A 14,126-nucleotide genomic window follows, 5' to 3' on the forward strand; every position below is an offset into this window, starting at 1 on the left:
ATATATATATATATAGAGTCAGCTATTTGGGATTACTTTGGATTTAAACTGGATGAAAAAGGTATACCATAGAGCCCTATGATTTCCATGATGCAGAAAGCGCAGATAGAATAAGAATAAAAAAGAAAAAGAATACTGCTCTTAAAAAAATAAACAACCGTTAAAAAGCTGAGCATATCGTCGATGGTTGATAAATTCGTCCAATCGCCCAACCTTAGTAAGGGTGTGAAAGCTAAAAGCCCCTGGTTGCATCTGGAAATGTCTGGAAACATTTAAAGGTAGAAACTCCACCGGTGGAACAAAGATGTTTTACAGTAATAAACATGGCCCTGTCCTGTTATTAAATCAATATTAAATGTGTTGCTGCCATGGAACTCAAAATTACCTTTTTTATTTTTCAAAAATCAGTATCTGAATTGTTTCCTGTGCTTCGTTGTGAATAAAAAATAGGGGTTTATGGAGTTTGTGAGTCGTTACATTTTGTCTAAACGTACATTTTACTTCTAAGATTGAAGTTGTATTTAAATAGTGAACAAATGGGTTGAACAGTTGTCACTTTTTTTTTTTACTCAGACCAAACGCTGCATTATTAAACAGCAGCCATCTTATCTCATGTTTCAGCCAGACCCCTCTGAAGCTGCTCGAGGGCACGGAGATGCTCTCTGAAGTTAATGAAGCATCAGAATATTCTTTAAACCTCAATTATGAACAGCCAATGTCAAGGCAGAGCACTGAGCCATTCAGAAACGCAGCAGGAAGATGTGGTGCCCACCCTGAAACTCACCACTAACACTACCAAGTCAAACAAAGACCCACAAACCCTTCTGTGAAGCCAGGTGCTGACAAACGAACACTGAAACGAGCTCATTTATCACATTATCAGCAAAAATAAAGTATAGTACAACTGAAACGCATTTATGTTGCGTTTAATGACACTAAAAGGCAAGTTTGCTCTGTTCCTATATGTTTTAATCCAAAGTACCAAGCTGTTTAACGCTTCAGGTCTGCTGTAGTCATTTTTTCTTTTGCTCTGTAATTTGAAGGGGCGCCACTGAGGGTCTGCACCGCACTTTAGGAGGAGGAGGGAAGCTGCCTGTTCTCCCTTTAACCTGACACTGTTGCTGTGGGAACCAGCAACATGCTTTTAAACCTTGTACGGTCCCCTCTGGGAAATTCAGTACTTCTGCCATGTAACCTTATAGAACACTCGCAGCTCGTATCCAGCCAGCTTATTACTTCTGAGGGTACAGGAAGACGACCAGGTGCTTTGTGATATTTAATATTCAGGACGTGTTTTGCCACAAATGTAACTCCACACATTAAGAACGGAGCTGTTTAAAGGCTGTCAAACTGTCAAGCAGAAGAAAAAAAAAGTATTCTGTTGTTGTGCTTGTTTAAATAGAACTGAATTATATTTGTATTATTTATGAAGGGAAATACGTCATTTTAGTGTAAATGTGGGATAAAGTTTCACAAACTGTTCAAAGAGGAGAAGCAGGTTTGTCCTCTCCTGAGATGAACGTTAACTTGTATCGGCACGTAGAAGAACACAGCATGAACAGAGACAACAGTTTGATGGATACGACGCAGAGCCACGCCTTCTCAGGAACATTTCCAGATCAATAGTTTTCTGCAGTTCCTCCTACTTTTCATGCTTGCCTCTTTCTGGAACTTCCCTCTGATTCCACCCGATTTGCTTCTGTGCTGCGACTGAAACATTTCCTGGTTTCGGGATTTTAATCTAAAAATAGTTAATGATTTGGAAAGCTCGATCAGCCCCACCCACCCATGAGTAAGCAACCTTCCTGCTGGCATTGCTGACTATCATTGCAGATGTTCAAAAAGTGGTAGGGGTATGAGAGGAAACTGTTGTTTTTTTTTCGGGAAAAAAAAACTTAAAATTCAAAAACCCATCCTGTCCTTCTTATTGTCAGTTTCAAGCTTGTCTCCGACCAACACAGCAAGATCCACTGAGTTGATTTGTTGAGCTAATTGTTCAAAATCTGTGCCTACTTTTTAAAAGACAACTGATAATACACACGTGCTTCACCATGATAGGGTTGTAGTACCTGAGTGGTACTACACTTTTTGATGGTCTTGGTCTTGTCTCGGACATTGAGGACTCTGGATTTTATTTTAAGACCAGTCAAGACCACGACTGTGAAAGTATCACTAAACGGCCAGATTATTGTCCAATTTGTTTGTTAACATCTTTGCTTTCATTGGATTTAAAACATCCTGATTCAAACCCAAACCTGACTCATTGTTATTTATGTATTCTTGTTACTGGCTGTCACCCATTTATTTATTTATTTATTTATCTATTTCTGGTTATGATCTTAACTTGGTCACACCCACCCTTGGTTTTGGTCTCGACTTGGTCCAGGCCCTAAAAGTCTTGGTCTTGTCTCAGTCTTGAGTTAGGTGGTCTTGACTACAACACTACTATCCCCCCGTCCTGAGCCTGGATCTGGTTCTGCTGGAGGTTTTTTCCTGTTAAAAGGAGTTTTTCCTCTCCACTGTCTCCACTGTGCTGCTCAGGATGAAAGACTGTGATGAAGTGATTCAACACAATCTGCTGGCTTCATTAGATTTATTGTTTTTTTTGTATGCAGTACCCTGAGATGACGTTTGTTAGGACTTGGCGCTATATAAATAAACTGAATTCTTTTAAAACAACCGATAATACACACTTTATGAAAATGTGATTCCAGTTTCAGAAGAAAAACCTCGACTACTTTTTCCCGTGGGAGAGAATAACTTATGGTTTTGTGCTTTTGAATCTCTCTGGAAAAGCCCTAAAATCACCATAATGACTATTCAATGCACAGTTTTATGGCTCCTAATTGTGTGATGAGTAATAGAAGAGAGTATTTATCACAGAAACATTTGCATTTGCAGGCAAAATGACTTTTTTTTACCCGCAGAGAAGTGATTTCAGAACTCGCTTTTACCTGCAGCTTAACAACCTGCAAGACTCTGAACAGCTGCAAATGCTACAAAACAAAACAAGAGAGAGACATACTGCAACTGAACGCACTCAAGTCATGTGCCCACGCACTGTTCACTTCACTCACACACACACACAAATAACTAAATTATGCAGACAATGATGAGAATAAACAAAAAGACTGCTGGGACAACAGAGCTATGGTTTGTTAATTTGAGCGATCAATGAAAAACAGAAATAGAAAATTACTTCAGAGCCTTTGCTTTGTCTTAACATAAGAGTTACAGAGATTTATGTCAAACAGTCCATCTCTTTACAGCACACTAACTCAATCCAGTCAGACGCACACTGATTTTCTGACAAAAGCTTTATTTCCTCAGCTTCCAGTGTCTAAAGGTTAAGCTCGTTGGGGATTTCTAACTAGTTGCAGGTAAAGTCGTCACGTCCTCTAAAGCAGCTTTGTTCGAGCCCTTATCTCTGTGGAAGGAAAGGTACGCAGGGAAAAAAACAAAAAGAGGACACAAACAAACAAAATTGTAGGAGAACAGCTGTTCACAACAAGCGCGGCGATTTTAAGAGACACATGAGTCAACATGCAAAGCGATGCGAGTTAGAACACGCCAGTTTCCCAGAAACCAGAGCAGTAAGGGAAGGAGGAGGCGGGGGGTGGGGGGGGCGTCTTTCCAGTTCAACCAGACCAAAACTGTCACAGTCTCCCAATACCACACACACAGCTGCTACCAATCACAGGAAGGATCCCCCTTCGCTTGGAGGATGCGTCGCAGGATCTGCTTCATAATGCAGCCGGGGGGCTTTGAGTGCACAATAAAGTCCCTCATGGATCAGGACCAAGAGGAACCGCAGTTCATGTGTGCCAGCAATTATGTGGAAGGCTAGGAGACAGAATCAGTTTTGTTCAGTTTCCTTTTTTTTTGTTCTCCATTAGAAAAACAGGAGTCGAGAAAAGAAGCTTGGCTGCAGCAGAGATGCTGCGTGACGTGAGCATCAACACAGCACCCTCACCTAAAAAAAAATAAACACCCCACAATTTCCTTGATGTTGTTTTAGGAGGCGATAATAGACCTGCGTTAGTTTGCTCCCACACGTGTGCTTGTCACGGGCCAGGATGGGAGAGGGTGGTTGTTAGCGTGTGTGGGGGAGCTCTGATACTCAAACAATGAGGGGATTATTTCTTCTAACCTGCCACAAAAAAACAGGCTTCCACGTAGGAAACACAGAGATTTGCTAAAATCTGACGCAAAACCTTTTTATTTTATCGATGAGTGTGGGGGCTACCGCATTGATGAAGCCATGCCAGAGTTCCAGAAGAGAGAGAGAGAGCGGGAAGTGACGAGCGCGCCGCCCTTACCCGTGATGTTGACGTCGACGATGCCGGTGCGAGTCCCGATGCCGTTGGTGGCGTCGCAGATGTAGGTTCCCGCCAGGTCGTAGGTCACGGGCCCCTTGAAGGACAGGGTGTTGTTCTTGATCTCCGCGCTGCTGGGCAGGGAGCCGTTCACGCTGTGGCGAGAAAGAGAGGCGACAATGCAGACTACATCAAAAAAAAAAAAATGAGGGAGAATTCCTCCAGACCATAACAACAAAAACACAACAACAGATAAAAAATAAACCTCCCGATGCAGCAAAGCAATTCAAAACACACAAAAATACAGTCTCTCGTGCAAAACAGGCCTGCATGTGGGGGTGAGATAAATACCACGAATATATGACAGCCTGGTATTTCAGCTGTCATCCATCAAGTCCAAACTAAATTATGAGGACAGGGACTCCCAGCAGGCCCAAACAGGTAAGAAATAGCTGATGCTTAAGGATGGGCTGCTTCAGCAGGTGGAATACAAAACAGACAGTGGTGGTGGTGGTGGTGGTGGTGGTGGTGGGGGGGGCTTCCTCATCTACAGCACAGCTCAGATGCTTGAACCTAAAACTCAGGGGAGCTGTCAGGAGAGGCGGCCGATCAAGCGATAAATGCAGAATCTACCCAACGCCGGGCCGCCATCGAGAGGCGCCGGCCCCTCCCTCCATCTCGGAGGCTGTTCGCCTTCACGGTTCAGCGTCCGTGCCGAGTTCGGACCCGCCCGTGTCCTTTGATCGGGCCAGAGCTCGTGAAGGCAGCAGCCCTCCACTCTATTATCTCCACCTTTATGGAGCCCCCAGGGCTGGGGGTGGGTGAAAAAAAAAAAAAAAAGGTTTCAACTTTCGCGACGATTAGCAGCTTCCTGACGCCTTCCGCTCTATCAGCCTCATCAGCGGCTGTGAATGGGCTCAGCTCAGGCAGAATTACAAATACAATCGCGATCACGCTGAATGAGGACGCTGCAAAGATGTTCTTTTTGTCACTCCTGGGTCAGAGGAGCACTTAGAGAGGAGCTAATGTGTAAGAACATTAAAAAACAATATGGTGCTTCATTTAGTGAAATGAGAGAAGAAACCCAGGATGAGATTACAGAGGGGGAAACAAAATTAGGTCACAAATCAGGCACTTGAGATTTAACCGAACAGGCTTTTAACAAGGTACTTCAATGACAGCGTGACATAATGTCAACGCAACAACTGTCTTTTACATGTTGAAAAATAGTTTAGGAATAAAAGTAAAGTAGCTGAGCTAGAGTGATTTTTTTTCCATCGGCCACCTTGGTGAAGCAATCACAATGGAGGCACAAACAGCCCTCGATACAGTGTGTCATGACTCAATAATCAGTTAACTTGTGAGCCTCTATCAAATGCTGAGTTCTGCAAAGCCCAATTGATTTGCTGCAGAAATGAAAGGCTTGCAAACCGCGATTCACCACTGGTTCTGCCGCGACCAGCCTTGTCTGCATTTGTGAAAGATTTGTGCGTGTCTGTGTTGTGTGCATGAGTGGAGCCTGAGGGGCAGCAAAATGAAAGCCTAACAAACAGCTTGAGAGTGATACAGATTCTTTGAGGACTGGCTGGGGCTCCTCGTGTGCGCAAGGCTTAGTGTGGAGGCTGCATCAGTCTGACTTCCTGGTTTCAGTAGAAACAGCGTGCTTTTTTGAAAGTGAAAGTAAATCTTGAAAAAAAAGCTTTTATCTTTGAATATCTGAAAAAAATACAAATTATTCCTAAAATATACTTTAGCTTTCCTTCTTTCTTTATACCAGGGCTATTCAACTAAATTGCTCTGGGGGCCGGGGTTACTCAAAGATCACAGCTCGGGGGCCTGAAAGTCATTATGCTCCGGTAGGTAGTGCTGGGCGGTATACCGTTTTGTACCGAATACTGGTTTTTATTTTTGTTATGATACGAAATTTCTGAATACGGGACATTCCGGTTTAAATAGCGGAACGTTTCGTTGCGGTCACCAGTGAACTGTTGTTTCCCGGGGAACATTTTTCCTTGTTGCACCGCTAAGTGCGTTAGCATGCTAATGTTCGGAGCAGCTAGTTGCAGCCGCGGGTGGCGATTCTGCTGCTTATATTGATTGACGTTTAAAAAACATCCCGTTTTCGCCGTCGCTGAATATAGTAAACACCTCTTCAGTGACGTGCACAGTTAGATTTAACGCAGTTAGTTAATATGGAGACGTTATGCTGATGGAGACTTAACGTGGTTTTATTGTGAAAAGCCTGCAGGAAGTAATTCGTAGTGGAGTTGGAACTGACTGGTGTGCAAGGTGAGTCGTGCTGATAAARTTTAATAAATAACATAAAACAATAAACCCGATCATAATCTTTTCTTAACCCTCGTCCTTCACGACTGGACCAAAATGCATGACTACTGTCTCCAACCACCAGTCAGAGAAGAACAGACAGAGGAGGGAAACAGAGACACAGACAGAGGTACAGTAAAAGAAAAAAACTCAATAAGCAGGGTTTGTACATTTTATTATCAGCTGAGCTGTGATGAAAAGAAAAATACCGTCAAATACCGTGAAACTGGTGAAAATGTTGAAAATACCGTGATGTAAAATTTAGATCATATCGCCTAGCTCTACCGGAAGGGTCTTTTAAAATTCATTTTCTTGCATTGAAGCATCAATTTTAAATTGATTTGATTGAAATATATTTTATACTAAATCAAGTTACAAGGAAAAGAAAATACAAAATAATAATAATAATAATAGTAATAATAAATTGGGGGTGGGGCATCATTGATGGGCTGGATGAAAGTCACCAATGGGCCAGACGTGGCCTGCGGGCCGCCACTTGAATAGCCCTGCTTTATACACACTGTGTTTGCTGTGTTCACAGTTTGAACTGTTGACAATCATACAGAAGAAATCCTACAACAATCTTCTTTTAAAGAAAAAAATGTCTAAAACAACATAAAAAACACCTCCAACAGTTATTTCATTCACTTATGCTCATCTTTTATCTTTGTGCACATTTCCTGTTCTTGTCCTCTCTGTGATCAGTTTAATTTATGCACTCTGGCTCAAATAAACAGCGACAGCAGCCAAATCCAAACGCCCGATTTAAACAGTTTAAATGTTTAGCTCCTGCATGCAACATTACATTAGCTGAAAGGTTAAATGGTGTTGCTCATCTTGTTTTATTGAAGTAAACTAATTCCTGTTGACTAAGAAAGCAAATCAAACAAGACAAATTCCCTTTTCTGCTAAAATTCAGCGTGGATGCTAAGTGCTAAGCTAAGAACACTTACTGAACACTAATTCACACTATTTTCTTTTAAGTAAGCTGAAAGGGAAAACAACCCCCCCTCACTGGTTTACAGATAATAAATTAGAATGCAGGGTGTGGTCTGAAGGTGGCAGTAAAGAACATGCTGTTAATTCGTTAAAGATACTGTCCAGCTGATAAACAACTGCAGAGGAAATCCATAAAAGGAAGACAGAGATGGCTCTGCTTTAGAAATAACCCTTTTATCTGCGAGGATATTTGGGAAGATGTGTGCCAGCTCAGACTGAAAACAGCTGGTGAGTCATATCTTTTAGACTTTTCCAAGTCTGACACGATTTGCAAGTTATTTTTATCGTCGGGTGCATCAGGTCTTCTTCTGAAGAGACAAAAATCACCTCAACACTCTCTGCAGACTGCAGGACAAGAGTGGGACTCACAAAAACAGTTTAGGAAAAACTCAAACACCCTAAAAGAAAAATCAGCTGGGAGCCAGGCTATAAAGCTTTCAAAGGTGGGGTATTATGTAAAATCACAATTTTTGAGCTTTATATTATGTTATAATGTTATTTCCTCATTAAAAACATAACCAGAGTGTTGCTTTGACTCATTCATGCATGTCTGAGAGATCCTCGAGTCTCCTGTGGTAGCCTAGCCTGCTAAAAACCAGCCTCTTGTCCTACGCTTTGCTCCATACAGAGGGTCTGGACTCTCAGCTAGTGCAAAATAACTTCTTGCTGGAGGCGTGGCCTCTGTTGAAGTTTAAATTTTTAATTAAAGATGTACCCAATCGTTAACGTTTGGCCGTGACGTATGCAGAACACCAACTTGACTGTGAAGGAGGCTAAGCTAAGAAGCTAACCGGAAACTACGTGCGCTGTAAACAACCATCCCCTACTGAGAGGAGAGAAGCACCGAGGTGAACCAGACGGCTGTGAATGAGTGCTGCAGGCTTTGTGAGACTAATTTAATTTAATTTGGAAGTCTTGTCAACACAGACCGGCTTCATCCACTTCCTCCACTGCCATTGCTAAACTGCAGGCAGACTAAAACGCTGCAGAAAATAAACGTCGTTATTTAAAACTCCTCCTTCTGTTCGCTGATTGGCCCAGTTGAAATTCCCGGAGAAATCTGTGTATATGAGAGAAATCCCAGATGGAGCAGAGAAGGGGAACTATAATAGAGCAGGACTGTGTAGGAGGGCAAGGGACCAGGCTAGTGGTAGCTAGGGCTAGGCCATATCATATTCATAATAATACCGGTAAAAAAAACACTTGCCCGGGAAAATAAATTATACCATGATATGCTAATTTTATGACTTTGCCCATGTCGGAGAACCTGCTTGTTTTCTGTTGCGATCTTGTTAAAGCCTCCCAGTCTGATACAGGTTTAAACAGACGCTGCTTTCAACAAATCAAACGAACCCCACAGCTTTATCCAATCAGAGCAGAGCAGGGCGGGTCTTTCTGACGTCGGTGAAGCTGCAGGATAAACACCGGTCAGCCTGCAGCTCCTGTCCTGACTGAACAAACCCCGTCCTCACACTTCACCCCCGAGCTACCCGAGACATTGGTATCTAAAATCTAACACACTATAAGTTTGTGTTCAGAGCTTTGTTATTTAACATATATGTCCAACTTTGCTCATGTGACCAAACTCATCTATTTCTTTCTTTCTCTTTGGAAAGGCTAGGAGGTTCTTAAAGAGACAGAGGCACATTTCCAGTCGTTTAGATAAACTATGATGCAAAGTCTAATTTATTTGCGATACAACAGTTTTTTTTACAACATATAAAGGTAAAATAAGTTACTTGACTGTGGTATAAAGTTGAACTATGTGCCTGAAAAATTCATAATACCCCCCTTTAAGAGAAAAATCTAGACTTTAAGAATGATCTTTTTACTTAAGCAAACAAGTAAATTCTTGGTGGTAAATAAAAAAGTGCACCTACAAAAGGATGGATGCACTTTGTTACAGCTTCAAACGAAAGCGATGCAATCGCAGGACTGGCTGTACTTTCACCCAAACTGGGATTTAAATATCATTCTAGAATGCCATTAAGTCTGAGTTTCACACACTGCCACTGGCCACTGAAGAAATTAACCAACAGCTGTCTTTATGTGGCCTTTAATCAACATGACTAATAGAATCTCATTTTCACAAGAAAGATAAGCAAGCAAGCTAATTAGAGCCGAGTTTGAAGTAATCGCACTGTGAAATGAAGTAATAACAAAAACACACTTTTTATTTATGGAGTCTTTTGTCTTTGACAAACTGAAAACGTCTTTTGGAAAGCAACAAGGTTCCATATCTGTTAGAAAATAGCTTTTCAAGGATGAAAAAAAAGAAGAGAAAAACAAAGTCTGAAGTTTTATCACAAAAGAATTCAGCTTTGAGGAATAAAGAAGAGGCCCTCCTACAAGCTTTTTACTCTACTGGTACCCACTCAAAAACTACAGTATGCTCTTCAAACAGACTCTGCACTCTATAAACAAAAGACTTCAAAAGTAAAAAGCCACACATTGTCCCTTAAATACATTAAGTTTTCTTTTTATTTTGAAAAAACACTTTTGGAATTAATCTAAGATAAATAATAATAAGATTTCCTTAAGGACTTTCTGTGTCAAAGCAATTAAATAATAAAAAATGTGCCAACTTGCAGATGATAAAAACAACAGGAAGTAGCAGCAGGTAAACACACCGATCCAGTGGGCAGTATTTGTATCACAAACAGAACAGTGGGATGGAACTGGCTGCACCTCCTCATGTCTGTGTGTGACGCAGTTCTGCCGAGCGGCTCCAGAACGTTCCATCACAGCCTTGTTCTGACCTCCACAGTGGAGCCCAGGGGAACCTTCACAACAGATTTGGCATCTCATTTTCAGTGCAGCAATGGCCGTCCTCTCCTATCTGTCAGCTCTGTGCCCTCGTCTTTCTAGATCACATCTCCTCAGCCGCCTCCTCTTCCCCTCCTATCGCGCCTCGCTTTCAGATAAATACAAAAAAAAAGCCCAAACAGGCTGAATGTACTCTCTTGGCTGCCTTCTTCAGCTGCCGCGTACACATCAGCGCTCCTGCCTATGAAAAAAATATAAATGCAGAAGAAAGGAAAAGAGAAAAATCTGCCCGTGTCTCATTAAAATCTCATCGTTTGTGGAGTTGATACAATGAGGGCACAGCAGTCTATTAATTCTCTCAGTTCTGCGACACAACTCTCACCTCACCTTTAGAGCAAAAAAAACGCCACTTTTCGTGTCACTAATTAGCACAACAGCACTTGAATTATTAGCCTTAATGCGATTGCTTTAAAAGAGAAAATGCTCGATTTTTTTTCTTGCTTTGAAACTTTGCATTGAGATGTGTCGATTGCAACAATTAATTGTTATTCCTGTTGCATTCCTCAGAGCTATTTAACAACATTGGTAATCTGATATCTCCATGTTTGTACGTCTGCTTCTGTTGGGACTTTCTGTTATCCTATCTGAGAGAACAATCCTGATCTCAGCCCTGCGTCATGCTGGCTCACTTCAAAACTCCTACTTCTGCCCTCTTTCCTTTCTGCGTAAATTGCTGCCTCCTTGCTCACAGGAGAACAAAAAAAAACAGCAGAAACGTTAACGCTTCCTCGCCCCTCTACCTGCATGCTGGTCCTTAGTGTTCAAAGGAAAACAGGCAACACAAAGCAAAGTGTGTTCTGTTTGCATTTATCTGCCAGTATCTGTGACCATCAGGCAGATAGGGGTGTGTGTTGCAGTTGTAATGGACCCATTGTCCTCTGCCTCGGGTTTTATCTTCATTACACATTTTACAATAAAGCCGAGACACATTTCCTTAGACGAGAAAGGAAGCTGGTGTGTTTTTGTCTTTGATGATTGCTTTATAGTATATGAAAACACTGTGAAAGTGCACGTTTGTTCAGCATTCCTATTCTGTGACATTACCTTTCTCTAACCCCCTCTCTACGACATTCCCCCGTAAGAAACCTAAGGTGGGAGAAGCGGCACGTAGGCAGGCATGCCTCGTCCTCTGAGCTTTGAAAGGGTTTTGTTACGGTTTAGTCAGACTCACAGTTTCCACTGGTAGATCGTGACAGGGGGGTTAGCGTCAGCTTTGCAGGTCAGCTTCACGTCCTGGCGGTTCAGGTACCAGTTCCCGTCAAACCCTTCGATCTTCACGCTGGGTTCGTCTGCAAGAAAGGGGCGCTGACGTCAGTTCACCACGTCAGGGTCAGAAAACTGGACCTCTGCTGGAGCACAGCACGACTTCAGAAAATGTTTGTACTGAAATTAACGCGTCTTTCAAACGATTGAATCATCACAATTAAGTGTTTCTTTGATAAATCAAACAAGCAAGCTAATAAACTAATACTTAGTGCATCTGCTAATTCATATCTGCTCCTGCCAAAGGATTAAAACTAGGTAACTCACCAGCTAATCTTCTAGACATTCACTTCCATCTGCTTTTGCTGCACATCAATTAAAACAGCTAAAGTCAATAAAAAAGCCTGAAAAACAATTAGAAATTTCCTTACAAAGCAGTAGAAAAGTTATCTAAATGTTTTTTTTCTTTGTAAATATTTTTCTTTGATTCAGTTCTGTTTGTACAAATTAAAAAATAAGGTTTTGTCACATGGTTACCTATATGTCACGAATTTTGTTGCAATAAAATTCAATTCAAATCATTTTCTTTATATAGTGCTAAGTCAGAACAAACGTGGTGTCAGAGCACTGTACACAAAAATACAATAAATCTAAAGAAGCCAGCAGATTGTGTTGAATCACTTCATCACAGTCTCCCATCCTGAGCAGCACAGTGGCGACAGTGGAGAGGAAGAACTCCCTTTTAACAGGAAGAAACCTCCAGCAGAACCAGACTAAGGACGGGAAGCTTCGACCCGCTGGGTTTGGAGGGACAGGAAGAAGACACAGAAGGACTGGTCCAGGTGCATTTTCTAAAAAGCAAAACATGGTTCCTTACACTGGACGTTGAGGACCACGCTGTCTGAGATCCTGTCGTTCCGGTACGTCACGATACACGTCAGCTTCTGCTTGTGGGTCTCCCGGCTCGGTACGATCATAAAGTGGCTCCGTATTGTCACCGTCCCGTTCGGGTTGCGGGTCTCCTGGAAAGTGGCTTCGCCTTTCAACCTCGTGTCCCATTTGATCACGCTCTGGGGCTTCCCGTTGGCCGACACGCACGTCGCGACCGTCGTCTTGCTCCGTTGCCCCCTCGCCACGATGGTGGGGGAGGTGAGCGTCATCCGCGTCATCGGTCGAGCTGTGGAGTGAAACATATTCAAAGATTGTATTAAAAAAAAAAGTCTCACTGGAGAGGATCACCATCTAATTCAGCTACAATCAAACTCTAAAGTATATTAAAGTAAAAGGGCTGAGATGAAAACAGTGTGAACTATGAAGAGGTTCTGCCTCATTTCCTTCCTCAAAGCCAAATCAGTCATCAAAGCTGATGTAGAACACACTTGTCTACCTAAATGTGCAGTTATCCACACTCGATTCTTTGTAAGATGCCAATTATCGGTCTACTTTTGGAGCATCACAAAGCAGGCTTGAGCGTGAGCGAACACACAGCTGAAGGAGAGGTATCTTTGAACACCGCTGGTTGGTTATCTGTTGGTTCCTGACGTTCACTGAGCTGCCCGAAATATCTCAGTAACATTTAATAAGCTGAGAAAAACACTCAGGGAACAGGGACTAACACAGAGTAAGAACTTTTTTTTTTGTTGTCGTTTTTGGTTTTTCTTTATGGTAGTACTTAAAGGAGACATGATGCTTTGAAATCCTTCTTTTTCACATTTAAATCCTTCATTTGGGGTCCATATAAAGTAGGGTTGGGCGTAATCGTATCGTGTGCAGTTAATCTTCAAAAAAACATTCATCGATTATTTTTTGGCACTTGACGACTAATACAATTAATGATTCCAATATTGAATCTATTAATAGTCAGTTACAAGCAGATCTTCAGACATTTCATGGTTGGCGTCAAGATAATCTTTTGTCAATTAATGTTAAAAAAACTGTGCATGTATTTTTCCTCACCCAGGAGACGTTTCAATATAACAAATCAACTCACTTTTTTAAACAAACCCCTTGATATTGTCACTACCTACAAATATCTTGGAATTATTTTGGATTCTCATTTGACTTATCGTGATCATGTACAAGTCTCAAACACTAAGTTGAAACAGAAATTATACGTTTATTCAAAAATTAGATCCAATCTGACATCTTCTGTTTCAAATATCAATCTTCATGCCATTATACTCTCAACCATGTCATACTGTTTACCTGTTTGGTCTCTTACAACAAATGAAATCATAGAACCCATAGTTAGGCTCTACAACAGGGCCTACAAAATTCATAAAAAACTTCCTGVTTGGACTCATCACTGTACAGTTCTTTCATTGTCTGATGCCTTGACTTTTCAGAATTATGTTTTGTATAGTGGTATTAATTTATATTTTCAGATCTTCCAAGGTCTGTTACAAAAGGACAACTGATATTACCAACTTTTAAAAACTGTTACGGCCAGAGGTCTTT

At 41.6% G+C, this 14,126-nt stretch overlaps 1 protein-coding gene and 1 long non-coding RNA gene across 2 annotated transcripts in view; one reads left to right on the forward strand and one right to left on the reverse strand.

Annotated features, from left to right (window-relative positions):
* Nucleotides 1-14,126, reverse strand: part of LOC106532679 (nectin-1) — a gene marked incomplete in the record, with an annotated part of 94,703 nt that overhangs the window by 46,763 nt on the left and 33,814 nt on the right. The window contains 3 exon segments of the mRNA XM_014028809.1: nucleotides 4,320-4,471; nucleotides 11,638-11,755; nucleotides 12,547-12,846. Coding sequence (XP_013884263.1) covers nucleotides 4,320-4,471; nucleotides 11,638-11,755; nucleotides 12,547-12,846 — 570 coding nt within the window.
* LOC106532680 (uncharacterized) overlaps nucleotides 7,012-14,126 on the forward strand; it is a 16,510-nt gene continuing 9,395 nt past the window's right edge. Inside the window, exon 1 of the long non-coding RNA XR_001312117.1 lies at nucleotides 7,012-7,868. This is a non-coding gene — a long non-coding RNA (uncharacterized LOC106532680). The remainder of the gene's footprint in view (nucleotides 7,869-14,126) is intronic.

Source organism: Austrofundulus limnaeus, unplaced genomic scaffold (assembly GCF_001266775.1).
Source record: "Austrofundulus limnaeus strain Quisiro unplaced genomic scaffold, Austrofundulus_limnaeus-1.0 Scaffold810, whole genome shotgun sequence".
NCBI classification, from domain to species: Eukaryota; Metazoa; Chordata; class Actinopteri; order Cyprinodontiformes; family Rivulidae; genus Austrofundulus; species Austrofundulus limnaeus.